The sequence below is a fragment of the Budorcas taxicolor genome, chromosome 23 (assembly GCF_023091745.1).
Source record: "Budorcas taxicolor isolate Tak-1 chromosome 23, Takin1.1, whole genome shotgun sequence".
NCBI lineage: Eukaryota > Metazoa > Chordata > Mammalia > Artiodactyla > Bovidae > Budorcas > Budorcas taxicolor.
Window position 1 is genome coordinate 41,998,351 of NC_068932.1, and position 20,144 is coordinate 42,018,494.

A 20,144-nucleotide genomic window follows, 5' to 3' on the forward strand; every position below is an offset into this window, starting at 1 on the left:
GTGCGTGTGGGAGCCGGGTGAGGAGTGACAAGGCGACTCCACGGCCCGCCCGCGCCGCCCCCAACCCCCAGCACCACAACTGCCATCGGCAAAAACTATCAGCGTCCACTCCAGAGACACCCAGGGTCGAGAAAAGGGCCTTCAGATCTCGAGAGGAACGGACACCACACTGAACTCGCGATGGACTCTCCTCAACGGACCAACCCAACTCGGTCAGGCCAGCAAAACGGGAGCAACACCACCTGCTTCAGTTCTAGGGCTAACGTCGAATAACCGCGGCATTCCCGCGCGCTCTGCACCGCGCCTGCGCAAATCCCAGGGTTTAGACGGGGCTGCCAGTGCGCATGCGCCTCCCTCCAGCTCTTTCCCCAGCAGCTTGGGAGCCCCGCCACCTAAACCGGCCGGCACGCGCATGCGTGTTTCGGTAGCTGGTCTCTTCCCGACGCCGCCGGGAAGCCGCGGCTGTCAGGTTTGCCGCCAGCCGAGCCGGAAGTTGCCCTTAACCTTCCATGGTCTGACGGAAGATTAAAGAGCTATAAAGAGAGGTTCCGGAGCCGGCCCGGTCCGTGGGTGGCCGAATGGAGACCGAGACCGTACACGGGTCGCTGACCCGCCGCCTGACCCTGGCCTCTTCCTGGGATGCCGCGTGCGGAGCCTTGGCCCAGAGTCTCCGTCTCACCCGGGCTGGTCTCGGCGCCCGGGACGCCGACTGGGAGGAGCTGCTGGCGCCGCCCGCCTCGGGGTGCGCTGGGCCGGCGGGGCCTGGGTTGTGCTCGGGGACAGAGTCGCGCTCCTGGGGGAGCCGCGAGGGGAGACGGGGCCCCTGAGGGGAGAGGGTCTGCGCCCGAAGCGGAGCCGAGCGGGTGACGGGGCTGTGCGGGCGGCGAGGGCGAAAGGGCGGGGCCCGGGTGGCGGGAGGACAGAGGGGCGTCCGCGGGAAAGCTGAGGGGACTCGGGTGTGAATGTTGGGGGCGGGGGGCCGGTGAGCGGGAGACAGCGTTTCACACACACCCCTTGAGTCCATCTCGTCGGCTCCTGGGGCTCCTTGTCGGGATCAGAACCGGCCTCTCTTATCCTGAAACAAAAACCTCCTGTCTACCAAAATAGGCATTTACAAATCCAAATGTCGAAAATCTTCATAAACTTGATTTTGAAAATGGCACACATTTGTCCTTTACTTCATTAACTATTCAGGCAGTTACAGGAAGTCGCATACAATGTAGATAGAAGTCAGGGTAAAACAGTGGAGACCCTCGTCTAAAGCATCATTTCGTCATGATTTCTTTATTGAGCATTTATTTGGTCAGTGTTTTGGAGTGGGCACTTCCCTGGTGGCTCAGACGGTAAAGCGCCTGTCTACAATGCGGGAAACCCGGGTTCGATACCTGGGTCGGGAAGATCCCCTGGAGAAGGAAATGGCAATCCACTCCAATACTATTGCCTGGAAAGTCCCATGGACAGAGGAGCCTGGTAGGCTACAGCCCATGGGTGGCAAAAGAGTCGGACAGGACTGAGCAACCTCACTTTCACTTTAGAGTGCACTTGGACTCCAAACGCAGACCTAAGTGAATTGGATAATATGTCAACCCTGTGGCACAGTAAGTGGATTAACGAGAATGTCGAGAGAACTATAGGTATATTCTTCATTTTCTTTTCAGCCAGGATCAGGTGATTTTGAAAAGGAACCTGAACAACCAAGATGAAAACCTCTGCTTCCTTTACCTGAGATGTGACCCTCATGGAGGTGAAGAAATCGTTTCTATTGGCATTTTAAGTTCAGCAAGAAATATGGAAGTGTACTTAAGAGAGGAGTACTGTGGAACCAGTAGGGGCAAGAATGTTTGTAATGTTCTGGATAACAGGTTTGTGACTTAATGAATGTGGAAGTGTTCTTCTGAAGTAGTGTTTTATTTTCTTGAGCTTTTGCAGTATTTGTTGATTCTGACATTGGTGCTAAACACTAGGAGAGAGAAGATAAAAACATACCAGCAGACCTAGAAGTTTAGGCCTTTAGGGATCTTAGAGACAGTCTAGAGCAGCCTAGTTGTTTTTATAAATATGGAAATGGAGAGCTAATGGAAAAGAGAGAAGTTGAAATAAATAAATAAAATATCATAGCTAGTTAGTGGAAGAGCTTTATTAGAATGAAACTCTGGTAAGTGTTTCACATTTGTTTTATTTAACTTAGAAGGCTCTGTTTTCCAAAAATTAATTTGTCTTATCAGTCTAGAACTTTGAACATTTTCCTGTCAGAAACCCTTTACAAAGAGTACATGAATTTAAGACTGCCATGTCAGCATGCTCAACCCATTATTATAATTTTTGATTTTTTCCCCCCAATTTCTTACGAAGATTCTGTCTTAATCGTTCCTTAATATGAGTCAAAATGTGAACCGTGCATGTTGTATATAATGGATATATTCTTGAGCTTTATGGTGTGCTCTGTGCTACATGATTATACAGTTGGTATAATTTAATTTTTGCATGTAGCTAGTAAGTGGCAGATAGTGTTTTTATATCCAGGGCAACTCCACAGGAAATCCCCACTGTTTATGTTTCACCAGGAAAACTGAATTTCAGGATTTAAATATTGTCCTGGAAACCTTTATTTTTAAATGTAACTATTATAAATGATAATGTATGAAACTTTTAATTTTTTGTATTTTTAGTGAACATGAAAAGATTACTTTGTACAAAAAATATCTAAAATTGGAGTCTCCCACACATGCTTGTAAAATAAAGGTAAGTCATTCCTAAATTTTAACTAATTTGAAAACTATAGTCGTTTTTCTACTGTATATAAACTTACTTTCTGTTGATTTGGTAGAATAATTAGTCCAACTTGGTCTCTAGTTCTAGTTCAGAAATACTAAACTGTAAAAAAAAATTCTTTTCTAAAAAATTATGCATTTTTCTTTTAAAATTTGAACATTTATTACATTGCTATGTCATGACATGTACTGTTGATAATACAGTGGTATTTTAAGATTCCAAAAACTGATTAAAAAAAAAATTTTAACTAAGTTATAGTTTATTTACTTGAATATGTAAGTTTAAAAGATTTGTTATCTTTTTATGAAACTTAGGTGTCAAAAAAAAGCACACGCAGTTTTGGCCCCAAAATATTTAGAAAGATAAAATATAATTAGAGAACTTTCAGACAAGGGTAACACAAAGTTGAAGAGAATTGGACTGGTGTCTTCAGCATGAACAATATTGTTAAAGTGAAGTTTACTGATGTCGTCGGGTGTAGGGAAAGGCTATAGAGCTGGAAACCATAAGCCCTGGCTATTAAGTAGGCTCTTTTGCTGACTAGCAGAATAATCTTGAGCCAGTTTCTTCATTTTTGTTTGGACCTACTTTATGGGTAATATTAGGGAACTGAAGAAAATAAATTATTGAATTGATTATTTTTATCTCTAAAATTCTGTGCTGATTATTACAGAAGAGCAAAGATGTTATTTAGGTGTATATACTAATAGCTTCTAAAGTTGTTTAAGGTGATTCATTCATCCACACATATTGGAATGCCTATTAATGACAGCTGTGGTACTTGACATTTAGGAATTAGCAGTTATGAAATAAATTGGAATGAAGCCATCACATTGCTAATATTATAGTGGGCAAGACAGATAATAGGTTGATTCAGTGTGGAAAATAGGCACCACATTCACTCCTGAGAAAGGTTTGGGGATTAAAAAGCAGAACAGGAATAATATGGAAGTTGAAATGTGGGTGTATACATTTCATAAGGTATTTACTCACTTGCTGATGACAGTCACATCTTTGGTGCAACAGATCATAGACCTGTATTCACCTGTGTCTTTGTGTGATGTATGGGTTTGTTGTCTCTGAAGGTGAAAGGGATTTGTAACTGTGCTGTGGAAGTACCAGGGAGTGCAGAGAGTTTCATTTAGGAAAATCTTTGGGTTTGTATGAAGGCCTCTTCTGGGCCAGTGGTACCTTTAATAGTATATGCAAGTTAAATGATAGTTACTGATGCGTATCTTTGAGCACTCACTCAGTGATATATATTGGACATTTTAACACACAATCCTTATAAAAACCATGTGAACTGATTTTACCCCTGACTCAAGTTTGGCATCTGCCCAGGGTCACCCAGACACAGCCCTCACTGAGCTCAGGTCTGTCTGATTCTAAATCCTGTTTGCATTCCACTTTGAACTTCCCTGGTGGCTTAGACAGTAAAGCATCTGCCTACAATGCAGGAGACCTGGGTTCAATCCCTGGGTCGGGAAGATCTCCTGGAGAAGGAAATAGCAATCCACTCCAGTATTCTTGCCTGGAAAATCCCATGAACAGAGAAGCCTGGTAGGCTACAGTCCAAGGGGTCACAAAGAGTGGACATGATTGACTTTAATTTACTTTACTTGCTACTTTTCAGTCCTACAGCACACAGGAAACATCTTGATTTAGAAGCATGAACAAAATGAGGCAGCATAAAGCATTGGAAAAGCTCCTGGGAGAGAAGTCAGAAGAACTAGGCTCAAAGATTGACCTTTATTTACTCTCTTGACAAATTAGAAAATCACTGTGAATTCATCTTTTCTATGTGCAAACTATTGAGCTCTCTTAAGTCATCTGGACATTCTGTTAGAATTCCCTTAGAATTTATTCTAAATTCTAAAATACTGAACTGTATTAACTATCAGCCAACATTTTGCATGGGCTTCTAGTGAGTCTTATTTAACATCACATAATATTATGGAAAGTTTCAGTATGTTAAGGACTCAGATTGGAATAGTTTATCTTTAATTCTTTAAACTATTAAGTAAAACATTAATTACACTTAACAAAAATTACACTGAATTTTTTTAGTTACAAAAAGACTTTTTAAAGTTGATGTAGTTCTTTATAGCTTTTTCCTGTGACTAGAGAAACTTTAAAATATACTTGAGGTTAATTTTTAGACTTTTGAATGCTTCAGTGTTACTTCAGTATTGACAAGAAATGACCTTAAATAATGGATGTTTTTATTACCATTATTAATTTTCCCGGTCTTTTGTATTATAATAGCTGCTCTCCTTTGGTGAAAAGAACTGTGTGTTCATCAGTAAAGTTGTGGTACTCGTAAGGCCAGTCTCGGCACCTTCTTCAGCAGGCTCTCCCACTCTAGGATCAAGGATAGACCTGGAGAGGGTCCAAACCATCATGGAGTCCATGGGGTCAAAGTTATCACCTGGAGCTCAGCAGTTGATGAATATGGTGAGATTCCAGCAGCAGGTGAGTAGGAATGGGTTTCTTTCCAGAAACCATTACAATTCTTTAAATGATAGCACTTTATTACAACATGTGGTGACATAATTTTTTTCCTTTTAGCTTTTATTATTATTGATTTCCCTGTTATCTTTACTGATTTATGTAAAAATTGCATCTTGCCCCCCCCCAAAAAAATGGTGTTTACAGACTTCACAATTTTCTGTGAATTCTCTAGCTCATTCATTCAGCAAGCATTTACTTGGTCCCTTTTTCATAAATAATGCACTGTTTCAATTACTTTAAAAAGTTCTAAGGTAGAATTAGTCTACAGCCTGTCTTTAAGGATTTCTATAGACTTAATAGGGAACTCAGGGCATGTAAGTGGGAAATGTTGAGAAAGACTGCTGCTGCAGCTGATAAGTCGCTTCAGTTGTGTCTGACTCTGTGCGACCCCATAGATGGCAGCCCACCAGGCTCCCCTGTCCCTGCGATTCTCCAGGCAAGAACACTGGAGTGGGGTGCCATTGCCTTCTCCGTGAGAAAGACTAGGAAAGGCTTATTAAAGAAAGTGGCATTTTATCTGGGCCTTTAAAGAGAAAGGGTGGGATTAAACAAGTGAGTTTGGAGAGATGCAACTTAAGAGATAGAGAATAGTTCAGATTAAATCTTCAGTGCTGGAAGGAGTAGGATGTAGCTAGAAATGGAATAGAAGTTCATTTCTCTGGAGTGAAGATATGATAGGAGAAGCTTCAGGTGGACTGGGGCTGGATCATAGAGGATTTTGAATGCTGTTATAAAGTTTGTGGGTGTCTTTTAGCTTTGTATGACAAAATGTGGTCCACTGGAGAAGAGAATGGCAAACCACTTCAGTATTCTTGCCTTGAGAACCCCATGAATGGTATGGAAAGGCAAAAAGATAGGACACTGAAAGATGAACTCCCCAAGTTGGTAGGTGCCCAATATATTACTGGATATCAGTGGAGAAATAACTCCAGAAAGAATGAAGAGATGGAGCCAAAGCAAAAACTACGCCCACTTGTGGATGTGACTGGTGATAGAAGCAGGGTCTGATGCTATAAAGAGCAATATTGCATAGGAACCTGGAATGTTAGGTCCATGAATCAAGGCAAATTGGAAGTGGTCAAACAGGAGATGGCAAGAGAGAACGTTGACATTTTAGGAATCAGCAAACTAAAATGGACTCGAATGGGTAAATTTAACTCAGATGACCATTATATCTACTACGGTGGGCAAGAATCCCTTAGAAGAAATGGAGTAGCTATCATGGTCAACAAAAGAGTCCGAAAGGCACTACTTGGTTGCAGTCTCAGAAATGACAGGATGATCTCTGTTCATTTCTGAGCCAAACCGTTCAATATCATGGTAATCCAAGTATATGCCCTGACCAATAACGCTGAAGAAGCTAAACGGTTCTATGAAGACCTACAAATCCTTTTGAAACTATCACTCAAAAAAGATGTCCTTTTCACTATAGGGGACTGGAATGCAAAAGTAGGAAGTCAAGAAACACCTAGAGTAACAGGCACATTTGGCCTTGGAGTACAGGGTGAAACAGGGCAAAGGCTAATTGAGCTTTTCCAAGAGAAGGCACTGGTCATAGCAAACACCCTCTTCCAACAACACAAGAGAAGACTGTACACATGGACATCACCAGATGGCCAACACTGAAATCAGATTGATTATATTCTTTGCAGCCAAAGATGGAGAAGTTCTATACAGTCAGCAAAAACAAGACCGGGAGCAGACTGTGGCTCAGATCATGAACTCCTTATTGCCAAATTCAGACTTAAATTGAAGAAAGTAGGGAAAACCACTACACCATTCAGGTATGAATTAAATCCCTTACGATTATACAGTGGAAGTGGGAAATAGATTTAAGGGACTAGATCTGATAGAGTGCCTGATGAACTATGGACGGAGGTTTGTGACATTGTACAGGAGACAGGGATCAAGACCATCCCCAAGGAAAAAAAAATGCAAAAAAGCAAAATGGCTATCTGAGGAGGCCTTACAAATAGCTGTGAAAAGAAGAGAAGCAAAAAGCAAAGGAGAAAAGGAAAGATATACCCATTTGAATGCAGAGTTCCAAAGAATAACAAGGAGAGGTAAGAAAGCCTTCCTCAGTGATCAGTGTGAAGAAATAGACGAAAACAATAGAATGGGAAAGACTAGAGATTTCTTCAAGAAAATTAGAGATACCAAGGGAACATTTCATGCAAAGATGGGCTCGATAAAGGACAGAAATGGTATGGACCTAACAGAAGCAGAAGGTATTAAGAAGAGGTAGCTAGAATATACCGAAGAACTGTACAAAAAAGATCTTCATGACCCAGATAATCAGGATGGTGTGATCACTCATCTAGAGCCAGACATCCTGAAATGTGAAGTCAGGTGGGCCTTAGAAAGCATCACTACGAACACAGCTAGTGGAGGTGATGGAATTCCAGCTGACCTATTTCAAATCCTAAAAGAGGATGCTGTGAAAGTGCTGCACTCAATGTGCCAACAAATTTGCAAAACTCAGCAGTGGCCACAGGACTGGAAAAGGTCAGTTTTCATTCCAATCCCAAAGAAAGGCAGTGCCAACGAATGCTCAAACTGTTGCACAATTGCACTCATCTCACACGCTAGTAAAGTAATGCTCAAAATTCTCAAAGCCAGGCTTCAGCAATATGTGAACCATAAACTTCCAGATGTTCAAGCTGGTTTTAGAAAAGGCAGAGGAACCAGAGATCAAATTGCCAACATCCACTGGATCATGGAAAAAGCAAGAGAGTTCCAGAAAAATATCTATTTCTGCTTTATTGACTATGCCAAAGCATTTGACTGTGTGGATCACAATAAACTGTGGGAAATTCTGAAAGAGATGGAAATACCAGACCACCTGATCTGCCTCTTGAGAAATCTGTATGCAGGTCACAAAGCAACAGTTAGAGCTGGACATGGAACAAGAGACTGGTTCCAAATAGGAAAAGGAGTACATCAAGGCTGTATATTGTCACCCTGCTTATTTAACTTATATGCAGAGTACATCATGAGAAATGCTGGGCTGGAAGAAGCACAAGCTGGAATCAAGATTGCTGGGAGAAATATTTATTGATATTTCATATATGCAGATATGCAGATGATACCACTTTTACGGCAGAAAGTGAAGAAGAACTAAAGAGCCTATATGAAAGTGAAAGAGGAGAGTGAAAAAGTTGGCTTAAAAGCTCAACATTCAGAAAACTAAGATCATGGCATCCAGTCCTATCACTTCAGGGCAAATAGATGGGGAAACAGTGGCTGACTTTATTTTTTTGGGCTCCAAAATCACTGCAGATGGTAACTGCAGCCATGAAATTAAAAGACGCTTACTCTTAAGTTATGACCAACTTAGCATATTAAGAACCAGTGATTGCTTTGCCAACAAAGGTCCATCTAGTCAAGGCTATGGTTTTTCCAATAGTCATGTATGGTTGTGAGAGTTGGACTATAAAGAAAGTTGAGCGCTGAAGAATTGATGCTTTTGAACTGTGGTGTTGGAGACGACTCTTGAGAGTCCCTTGGACTGCAAGGAGACCCACGAGTCCATCCTAAAGGAGATCAGTCCTGAGTGTCCATTGAAAGGACTGAGCTGAAGCTGAAACTCCAATAGTTGGCCACCTGATAATGAAGAGCTGACTCATTTGAAAGATTGAAGGCAGGAGGAGAAGGGGACAGTAGAGGAGGGGATGGTTGGATGGCACCACCAACTCAATGGACATGAGTTTGGGTAAACTCCGGGAGTTGGTGATGTCCAGGGAGGCCTGGCGTGCTTGGTCCATGGGATCACAAAGAGTCGGACATGACTGAATGACTGAACTGAACTGATTATGTATAAAGATGGGTCAACAGGAAGTGAGGCTGCAAGACAGAAAACATCTGTTATTTCTCATCCAGATGAAGGTTAAAGAGGGCCTAAACTTGAAGGAGGAAACTGGTGCTGGGCTGTGAGATGCTACAACAGTGGTACTAGGGAGACTTGACCATAACTTAGTATGAGTTTTGAGGGAGAAAAACAATCCAGTGAGAAACTAAAGTTTTGAAGATGCTGGTACTAATAATACACATGGAACACAACGGAGGGAGTGACTTGGGGAAAAAGGAGTTTAATTTGGAAGTATTGAATTTTAGATGTGAAACTTTAAAACAAGAAATACAAATTTAAAAATCATATAACTTCTGTGAGATTTGCCAATATTAATTTAATAGGAATATCATTGGAGGGACTTCCCTGGTGGCTCAGATGGCAAAGCGTCTGCCTACAATACAGGAGACCCGGGTTCAATCCCTGGGTCAGGGAGGTCCCCTGGAGAAGGAGATGGCAACCCACTCCAGTATTCTTGTCTAGAAAATCCCATGGATAGAAGAGCCTGGTAGGCTACAGTCCATGGGGTCGCAAAGAGTTGGACACAACTGAGCAACTTTCTTTCTTTCATTGGATGGATGGGCAGACTTAGGAGAGCTGGTGATGATCTTGGAAACCTCAGAATGGAGAGCTTCAAAAAGAACAGAGTCCATCCTCTCTGTTCTCTGGTACAGTGATCTCACTTGCATAGCTCAGGAGGTCCTAACAGGTGCTCCTGCTCCAGTGCTCCCTTTCCACAGAGCAACCAGAATGATCTCAGAGGGTCCATCAGACTCGACCTCCCCTGTGTTATGTCCGCGAACTGCTTCCCTTCTCCCCAGAGTTAATCCAGATTCCTCACCCTGTCATCTCAGATCTGGGCCGTCGTTCCCTCCTCAACCCCATCTCCTGTCACATCTCAGATGCTCGTCTCTAGACATTCTGAGGTGTGTGTTCCCCAGATATCCACCTGTGCTCCCACCTCAGGACCTCTGCACTCTTAACTGTTCTCTTTGGCCAGAATCCCCTCTTCTTGATCTTAGCAAGTCTGCCCTTTCCTTGTTCTTTCAGCGTCATCTTAAATGTTCCATCTTGAGTGAGACCGTCCCTAACCACCCTGTTTAAAATAATTAGCCTCTTCCTCCAAATCTCTTATCATATTTTCACTAGAGCTTTCTTGACTATTTTTGTTTTTATTCACGTATTGTTCTGTTTATCTCACTAATATATAAACTTAGGGTTAGGGTTAGCAAATAGGACCAAATAGGACCTGGCTGTCTTGTTTATGGCTCCAGGTAAGTACATAATATATATGCCCTTCAGATTATCAAGAAGTACTCCTTAGAGATCTTCAGGGAGTCAATTTGAATAGTGATAAGATGAAAGTGTTTAGTTACTCAGTTGTGTCCACCTCTTTGCGATCTTGAGGACTATAGCCTGCCAGGCTCCTCTGTCCATGGAATTCTCCAAGCAAAAATGCTGAAGTGAGTTTCCATTTCCTCCTTCAAGGGATCTTCCCCACCTAAGGGATAGAACCCAGGTCTCCCACACTGCAGGCAGATTCTTTACTATCTGAGCCACAGGTTAGGTGATAAGATGTAAAGTGTCACATGAGCTCTGTAACTGTCTGTTGAGTATAAAGTGGGAATGTTTCATAATCAGAACCCCTCCTCCTGTGGAAGGGGTGTAATGACACATACTCTTTAGAACCTTCATGTGTTAATTGGGGCAGGGCCTGTCCAGAAGGCAAAAGGAAGGACCTGGGAGCAGCTTACCGGCCTCTCCCTGTTTCGCCTGTCCCTTGTGAAAAATTTTATTAAAGTGATTTCTTATTTTCTTGTTTTGAAGTTCAAATGTGCTGATTGTTTTTACTTTAGCAGTTTAGAATAATTGAGTGGGAATTCTGTCTCTAAATTCCTGGTATATGCTGCTGCTGCTGCTAAGTCGCTTCAGTCATGTCCGACTCTGTGCGACCCCATACATGGCAGCCCACCAGGCTCCCCTGTCCCTGGGATTCTCCAGGCAAGAACACTGGAGTGGGTTGCCATTTCCTTCTCCAATGCATGAAAGTGAAAAGTGAAAGTGATGTCGCTCAGTCGTGTCCAACTCTTAGCAACCCCATGGACTGCAGCCCACCAGGCTCCTCCAGCCATAGGATTTTCCAGGCAAGAGTACTGGAGTGGGGTGCCATCGCCTTCTCCACCTGGTATATGATTGTCATTTAAAGTTATCTGAGTGAAAGCTGTGAGAAAATATATTTTCTCAAAGAAAACATATTCAGTTATTCAAGATTTTTATTGTTTACCTTTTACATCTTTAAAAAGATAAGATCTTTTTTCTTGCCTTTTTAAAGTGATACTTATACATGCACATTCTTTATAATTAAAAAAATTAAAGATTATCTTCAGAAATCCTATGAGATGTTCAAAAAAATTTTTCAGAAATCTTGGAGTATATGTATATATATGTGAAATTAAATATACATGTACAAGTATATGGACACAATTCTACATAAATGCTTTCATGATTTTAAGCCTGCTGTATGTTTTTTCCCACATGTTAATAGGATATGACATGTGCCCTAAACAATCAGTTCATATGAATCATTTTATATATTTTTTTCTGCCTACTTTAAAAAAGGTTTGATGTCCCTTGCAAGGCAACATATGACAGCCCAAGAAAATTAAGAATTGAATAAAGGCAAACAAAAGAAGTAGAAGAATAGCCACGAGCATCTAAAGTTGGTTCGTTTCCTGCACTGTCATATAGACTAACCTGTGAATTTCTCAACATTTAATACAAAGTAAAGAGTATCACCTTAAGAGCTTTTCTCTAGAAGGATATGACTAATTTTTATGATCAGTGAGTTTCTTATAATACTATTATATCAGAAAAGAAAAATTCATATAGCAGATGCCTTAATTGCATTTAGATTTTTCTAATTAAAATTTCTGGCAAATTAATTGTCATTTACAGTTTTGACATTAAGTAAGTAAGTAAAGTCGCTCAGTCGTGTCTGACTCTTTGCGACCCCATGGACTGTAGCCTACCAGGCGTCTCCCTCCATGGGATTCTCCAAGCAAGAGTACCGGAGTGGGTTGCCATTTCCTTCTCCAGGGGATCTTCCTGACCCAGGGATCGAACCCGGGTCTCTCGTATTCCAGGAAGACGCTTTACCCTCTGAGCCACCAGGGAAGCCCATTGAGTCCAGTATTTATGTAACTGCAATTTTGTGGAATTTTAAATTTTCTATCATAAAGTTTTCTTGTAGTATCAAAATTATGCTACCACCAAAAATAATCAAGTTTTGCCTTTATGATTGAGTAAAGCTTCTTTTCACCAAAGGAGAGTGGTCTAATTTTTAAATTTTATAAGTATAATTGTATGTAATCATCATTGTTTAGGAATAATTTAATATTTACTTAAAACTTGCATTCAATAGAAGAAGGTAATATTTTGTTGTAAAGGGAGTTTCTCCAGTGGGCAGTTCAGTAGAAGTTCCTTAGGGCCCTATTGCTCCCACACACCAACTTCCCTGGCTCTCATTATTCATATGCCCTGTTGTATTTTCCCTAAAGTATCACCGTCTCCATCCACAGGATTTCTTTCTTTGTTGTCTGTCTCTCCCTGCTGCCTAGATTGTATTGTCCACACATCAGTGATTTTCGTTTTTTGTTCACTGGCTTATTTCCAGGGCCTGAAACAGTACCTAACACAGAGTCGATTTCTGGAAAATTATTTGTTGAATAAGTAAGTTTGAGGCTCACTTAATCCAAGAATCATTTTTCAAATATCCAGAAAATATATGGACTGAGGGTCTTCACATAATCTTGAATAATACTTTTCTTAGTCTCTCATACAGGGTATTGAACAATAATATCACTGTGGGATGATATTTCCTGATAAGTATCTCTAGTAGAGATCTGGGTTTAGAATTTAGGGTGGCACCATAAAATGTAACAGTTAGCTAGGCTAGAGGTAGTTTTGCTTTTCTCTTGTGGAAAAATTGAAGAACATAGCAAAAGTATGCCTCTCTATAGGAGACAGTAACCTCCTATCAGATGTGAGCCAGTCTTCTCAGGAACAAATATAGCCTAGCTGGTTGAGTTGAGGCCACAAAACATAATCATTACCCTATAAATTATTACAGCAGATATGGCTAAAAGGTAGATAGCTCATTTTAATCATTGAAAATGTCACAAAAATATGCAGACTTTAAGTATATAAGTAGAACATCAAACTTTAAGCAAGTATCTAATCTATCTTCCAGTGAAAACAAATTGTATTTCTTTAGGGTGGCCTACATTTGTGACAGTGGCAGGTGATTTTTAATTCTAGGAAAATTATCAATTATTGTGACTCGTTAGAAAATACCATAGATTAAGGAGGGCTTTGTAGTAGAAACATTAAAATATGCCTGTGCAATTTTACTAAGTAAGCTTGTATTTATTTGAAGATTTTCCTTAGCAAAACTACGCTGAAATGACTAGAAGCCCTGACTCTGGAGCTGGGTGTCCGGGGTTCCAGTCCTAGTCCTGCCATGGACGGCTGTGTTGCTTTGGCCGGGTTAGCTTTAGTGTTTTCTCCTCAACTCAATATTGGGACAGTGGCTGTAGCCCACTCCATGTGAATGTTCTGAGGCTCAGATGGAGGAAGGCACCTTGCCTGACTCTAGGTTACTCCAGAGTTAGCTGTCATTATCATTAATGCTCCTGCTGTTTCCTTATCTGCCTTCCTTAGAATTGTGTTGCCATCGGAGAGCAGCTGCAGTCGATACTGGGAAACGCGGGACACAAGCACGTGATGGGGCTGCAGTCCTCGTCTACTGCGGGAGCCTTCGACAAGTCATCCTCCACACCTTTTCCTTTCAGAACTGGACTGACATCTGGAAACGTGACTGAAGACTCGGAGACTAACACTGAGGAAAGTCTGCAGCCAGCTGGTGGAGGAAGTATGAGCAGCCTCCAAGAGTGTAAAATTGTGCCGCAAAGTCATTCTCTTCTTGAGAATGATCTCAAGAATGCGGTATCTCCTTTCTTATCAAAGAAAGCAAGTGACAGCTCACACATACCTAACTCCGAGTTGCTGCCTCTTCTGCAGAATTTGTGTGGCCAGGTGAGCCATCTCCGGTTGGGACCCGGCACCAAGTGGCAGGACAGCATCACCAAGCCTGGTGGAGGCGCTGGGGGTGTCATGTAAGTGTTTAGACCCGTGGGGTCGAGGTGGGGTGTGGGGGAGGGTGCGGAGGCAGGTGGAGGAAAGAGGTTTGTTTCAGTAGCTTCTGCCTGAAATTGTTTCCGGAAAGAACTGTAGAAGCTTTGACTTTTCACCATTGACACAGATAGAAATAGAGGAAAGAAATATCCTGCAGAGTAGAATGCGTTGCTTTGAAAGAAGTATGTAAACTAGAGGTGCCGAGCACTTCTCAGGCGTTTGGTGGGAGGAGTATAAGGAGCAAACAAGGGTTGGAGTAGAGAGTTACCTGTATGAAAGGAGAGGAGCTGTGGTAGCCATGATGTGTACACTGTTTGCCTGATTGTATGAAGTGAGCCCTTGCAGTGGCTTTTCCTTGTAGATCATGTGTGACCAGGCTGATTTTGGAGTCATCCAGACAGTTTTCAGCTCTTAATTATTTATGGTATACAGCCTCTTATCCTCTGGTTTCATAATTCCAATTTTTTCCAGTCCTGCTATTTAGTAGCTATTTAGTATGTTCCCCATCCTTTGTATAAATGGAATGTGTCCAAATATTGCCCTGGAATTCAGGATTCTAATCATAGTCCTGGCTTAACTATTTGACTTAACTATTTCAATCTTTGGATTTATACTTTTATTACATATAAAATGAAGTAGTTCTGTTGGTTGAATTTTTTTTATAATGTTCCAAAATAGCATTCAGTTTGAGGAGTTTAATAAGTTATTGAAACAGAAAAGTGGTTCTTACTTGAGAAGGACAAGGAAAGATAACATTAGTCTTTACTACTTTAAATTACTTTAGCATTAGGTTGGTGCAAACTTAATTGTGGTTATTGGACCGTGAATTTTAAATCATTATAACTAAGCTCAAACACATCTTTATTAGTCAGTGTAGGAACCATTACAATGAACACATTTTTACCAACGAGAAATAAGTTTGTTTATTCCTGTAGTGTAAAAATCTGTGCCTCTGGATCCAACAAACTCTTGGAAAGCATTTTCTGCCTCTTGCTGGTTGTGGAAGCATTTTCCGTGCAAAAAGCTGTTGAGATGCTTGAAGTGGTAGTCGGTTGGCAAGAGGTCAAATGAATATGGCTGATGAGGCAAAACTTTGTAGCCCAGTTCTTTCAGCTTTTGAAGCATTGGTTGTGTGATGTGCACTCAGGTGTTGTCGAGGAAAAGAAGTGCACTCAGGTATTGTCGAGGAGAAGAGCTGGGCCCTTTCTGTTGACCCATACTGGCTTCAGGTGTTGCAGTTTTCTTTGCATCTCCTTGATTTGCTGAGCATACTTCTCAGATGTAATGGTTTTGCTTGGATTCGGAGAGCTGTAGTGGATCAGATGGGCAGCAGACCACCAAGATGGGAAGTGATTTGGAGCTGCTTCTCAATCCAGCCACTGAGCTGGTCATCACTGGCTGTCTTATAAAATCCACTTTTCATCACATGTCACAATCCAATCGAGAAATGGTTTGTTATCATTGCATACAATAAGAGAAGATGATACTTCAAAATGATATTTTTTTTTGTTTTTGGTCAGCTCACAAGGCAAGCACTTATCCAGCTTTCTCACCTTTCCAATTTGCTTCAAATGTCAAATGACCATAGAATGGTCAACGTTGAGTTCTTAGACAACTTTCTTGGGTAGTTGTATGAGGATCAGCTTCAGTGATTGCTCTCAGTCGGTCATTGTCAACTTCCGTGGCTGGCCACTGTGCTCTTATCTTCAAGGCTCTTGTTTCCTTTGCAAAACTTCTTGAATCCCCACTGCACCATATATTCCTTAGGAGTTCCTAGACCAACTGTGTTTTGATGTTGGGAGTTGTCTGCACTGCATTATTTTCCATTTTGAAGTAGAATAAGAAAATCACTCAAAGGACTTTCCTGGTGGCTCAGATGGTAAAGAAAATGGCTTGAATTTGCTTTTTGTCTAAGATCATTTCCCTAACCTAATACAAAATACACAACAAGTAATAAGTCATTAGCAAAAAAATCATAAAGCAAGAATGCACATTAAAATGATGTGTAACATAACTACATTTGTCTAAGAATGTATTCCATTGTCAAACAGCAGGTTTCAACAATGCAAAACTGCAACTACTTGTGTACCAACCTGATACTTTAAAAGTATTAAATTACTGTAATACTTTAGACTTCCTTACTTCCTAATTATCAGAGAATTTCTTTCATCAGGAATAAGTTTCTGTCAAATATTTTTCCTATGGCCATTTATATGATCATGAATTTTCTTCTGTAATCTGTTCTTATGGTCAATTACATTAATTTCAAAAGTTAAACCCACCTTGCATACCTAGAGTAAATCCCACTTAGTTGTGGGCTGTAATTTTTATGTAATGTTGGATCTGATTTGCTAATATTTTGTTGAGTATTCTTGCATCTAATTTATTAGAGATACTGGTCTGTATTTTTCTTATCCTGTCTCTGGTTTTTCCTGTGAGGATAATTCTGGCCTCATAAAATGAGTTCCACATCTTAAAAGAGATTGTGTACAAATGGCATTATCTCTTCTTAAGATTTTTCATATTGATAGGAGTCCTCAGTGCAACCAGCTGGGCCTGGATAGTTGTTTCTCAGAGACGGTTACAAATTCAGTTTTTAACAGTAAAGTTGTCAGTTCTCCCCATTGATATGAAGGTTTAATGCAATACATACTAAAATTTCACCACAATAATTTTGTAGACATAGACATAGATTATTTTAAAAATTCTATGAAAAGCAAGAGAGGAAGAATAGCTAAGACAACCTTGAGAAAAAAGGATGAAGTGGGAGGAGTCCCTCTTCCAGTGTTGAGTCTTCTACAGCGAGAGTATCAAGACAGGGCAGTGATGGCGGAGGGGCAGACACGGGGTCAGTGGAGCCCAGTATAGGGTTCAGAGATAGACCCGCACAGGTGTGCTCAACTGAGTGTTGCCCGAGGTGCAACAGCAGTTCAGTGAAGGAAGAAGAGTCTTTCTAACTCATGGTGCTGGAGCAGATGGATATCCGAAGAGCAAGAAGTGAACTATGACCCAAACCTCGTACCTTATACAAAACTTCACTCAGAATGGATCAGAGCCATAAGTGTAAAACATGAAGCAATGGAAGTTTTCTAATAATCCACAGGAGACAGTCTTTGGGAACCTAGACAGGACTTCTTAGATATGACACAAAAAGCAGGATAATTGAAAATATATTGGACCACATGAAAATGCAAAATGTTGCTCTGTGAAAGACTCTGGGGGCTTCCCAGTGGCTCAGTGGTAAAAAAAATCCACCTGCCAGTGCAGGAGACAGGGTTTTGATTGCTAATCTGATAAGATCCCACATGCCACAGGGCAACTGAGCCTGTGCACCACAACTATTGAGTCTGTGCTCTAGAGCTTGGGAGCCACAACTGCTGAAGCCCGTGTGCCCTAGAAGCCCCTGCTCTGAGAATCCTGTGCACCCCATCTAAAGAGTAGCTCCTGCTCGGCACAACTAGAGAGAAAAGCCCACGCAGCAACAAAGACCTAGCACAGCCAAAACCAAAAAAAGCAAACTCTTTAAAAAAAGAATAACAATAAAAAAGACTCTGTGAAGTGGAATAAAATACAAATTCCAAACTGGGAAAAAAATTTGCAAATCACAAGTCCAATAAATGACTTACATCTAAAATATAGAAAGGGCTCTTAAGACTCAACATTTAAAAATCCAGCTAGCACATGGGCAGAAGACGTAGAGAGACATTCTACCAGAGGGGATATACAAAAGCAAATAAGCACATGAAAGATGTGCTATTGACCTCGTGGCTATTAAGGAAAGGCACATTAAAACCACATGATACCACTCCACCGTTACTCAAATGGATGAAATTAAAAGTGTAAAATGGTGAGAATACGAAGTTCTGATGAGGGTGTGGAGAAACAGGATCTCTCATACATTACTCATGGAGATGTAAAATGCTACAGCCACTCTAAAAAATACTGTGGCACTTTCTAATAACTAAGCATATATAGGTACCGTGTGTCTCAGCAGTCATGCTCCTGGGCATTCATCCCAGAGAAAAGAAAACATCTGTCCACATAAAAGCCTGTACACATTTGTTCATAGAAGCTTCTAGTAATTTAGTAAGGTTGTGTGGATTTAAAAAAGAAACACAACTATTTCAATTGTACCATTGCTTAGGGAAGTGCTTAGAAGAAGACCTTAAAAAATTCACAAGATAACTTTAGATTTGGAGCTCAAAATAGAAAAAGACGCTTTCTATCTAATGATCTATTCTTTGAGGGTAGAAGTTCCATCATCTTCATTTTTATACTCTCACTTCACTTTGTGCTTAAATGTTTAATGAATTAAAGAAATAAGGTGGCTTTGGGCATTCAGCATTGTGGTTGCCTGCTGGGTGTGTTGGAAATATGTTGCAAGGAGTCAGAATATAGTTGTGGAGACAAATTTCAAAGTTGTGGCTACTTTACTGTACTACAGTTTGGTTGTTTTTGTTATAATATAAGGAAAGTCGTTACATTATTATTTAAATTTACTTCTAGACTCGAAGAGCAATCCATTTGTTCCTACTTGGAAAAGATTCTTTCTAAAAATTTGGAACTGATGGAAAAGAAACTTACAGACTACATTGATCAGCAAATATATAAACTCCAGGAGCACATAGATAATAAGATTGATTTGTTAATGGACTTGCTGCAGCATCCCAACTCCCCACCCTCTGGGATGCCTCTAAGACATTATGACTCTGGAGAAGGACTTTCAAATGGAGAAAGATAAGCACTCAACATGTACAGAGTACTACAGATATTTATTACATATTTATTATAAAACCAAACCACCAAGAGGTAAAGCAGCTATTTAATGTCATTTGAGGATCGCTGTTTACTTGCATTAAGTGACCTCATGTTCATTTTACTGTACTTTTACTGTAAATCTGGTACTGTACACTAAGATTTAATGTGGTAGGGTCATAAATTATTCTTGTTTCCCATATTTTTCACTTTTGTAAGAAATTCACATACACTTCTGGGTTGCTCAGATGTTCAGATTGTTTTAAGGGTTTCTAAAGCATTTCATTAGTTTGTACTATATATGTGTTTGATTGGAGTGCTCTTGTAATTTTTACAAAGACCTTATGTTTGGGGTATATAAAGTGCTTAGAATATGTAAGTGATATTTTTTCTTTTTCTTATTAATTATTCTTATAAAACTGGGTACTTAAGACTTGCAACCTTTAATTTCGAATCACCATGTTACCTTTTTTATTGTTTATTTCAGATAAAAAATTATATGTGATGTTTGGTATGTGTAAAACTGGTTTACATTGGGGCTGTTAATTTTGTGTTCTGTCACATTGTAGCTGTGCATAGAAAAATAATAATTAGAACTGACCTGTTCTCTGTTAGGCTTATTACTTTCAGATTCAGTGTTTGGTGTAAAATGAGAGAAGTCATCTTGTTTTATCTCAGTCAACCCAGAAAGCAGAAGAAACTCTCTCCTTTTCTGAACTGATATAAGTTATTCTTTCCAGAGCCCTTTTCTGTTTAATGTATGAAATGCTGAGATTCTGCATTGAAGCATTAAGGCACATAAATCAAGGAGATTACAGTTCTCTCTGGCAGACTTAATTTTCCGAAACTATACCTATCATTTATGTGTTGTTAGGTGATATATTTGCCTCTAAAAAATAAATGAATTCACTCTGGAAATTAAATGTTTTCACCTAATATTTTAGGTGAAAAAGGATGGTTTACACTCATTTAGTATTTTGATGAATTTAGTTCTTTCAAGTGAGAACTAATATAAAGTTTATTCATTTATAAATCACTCTGAAGTTAGGGACATGAGGTTGTTGTT

At 40.4% G+C, this 20,144-nt stretch overlaps 1 protein-coding gene across 1 annotated transcript; it reads left to right on the forward strand.

Annotated features, from left to right (window-relative positions):
• The first annotated feature begins 578 nt into the window (after positions 1-578).
• LOC128067916 (ATPase PAAT-like) lies at positions 579-19,262 on the forward strand. The gene is made up of 6 exons (XM_052661037.1): positions 579-742; positions 1,659-1,862; positions 2,670-2,742; positions 5,038-5,244; positions 13,850-14,304; positions 18,830-19,262. Exons 1-6 carry the CDS (start codon positions 579-581, stop codon positions 19,062-19,064), a joined length of 1,338 nt encoding a protein of 445 aa, XP_052516997.1. The 3' UTR covers positions 19,065-19,262.
• The last annotated feature ends 882 nt before the right edge of the window (positions 19,263-20,144 follow it).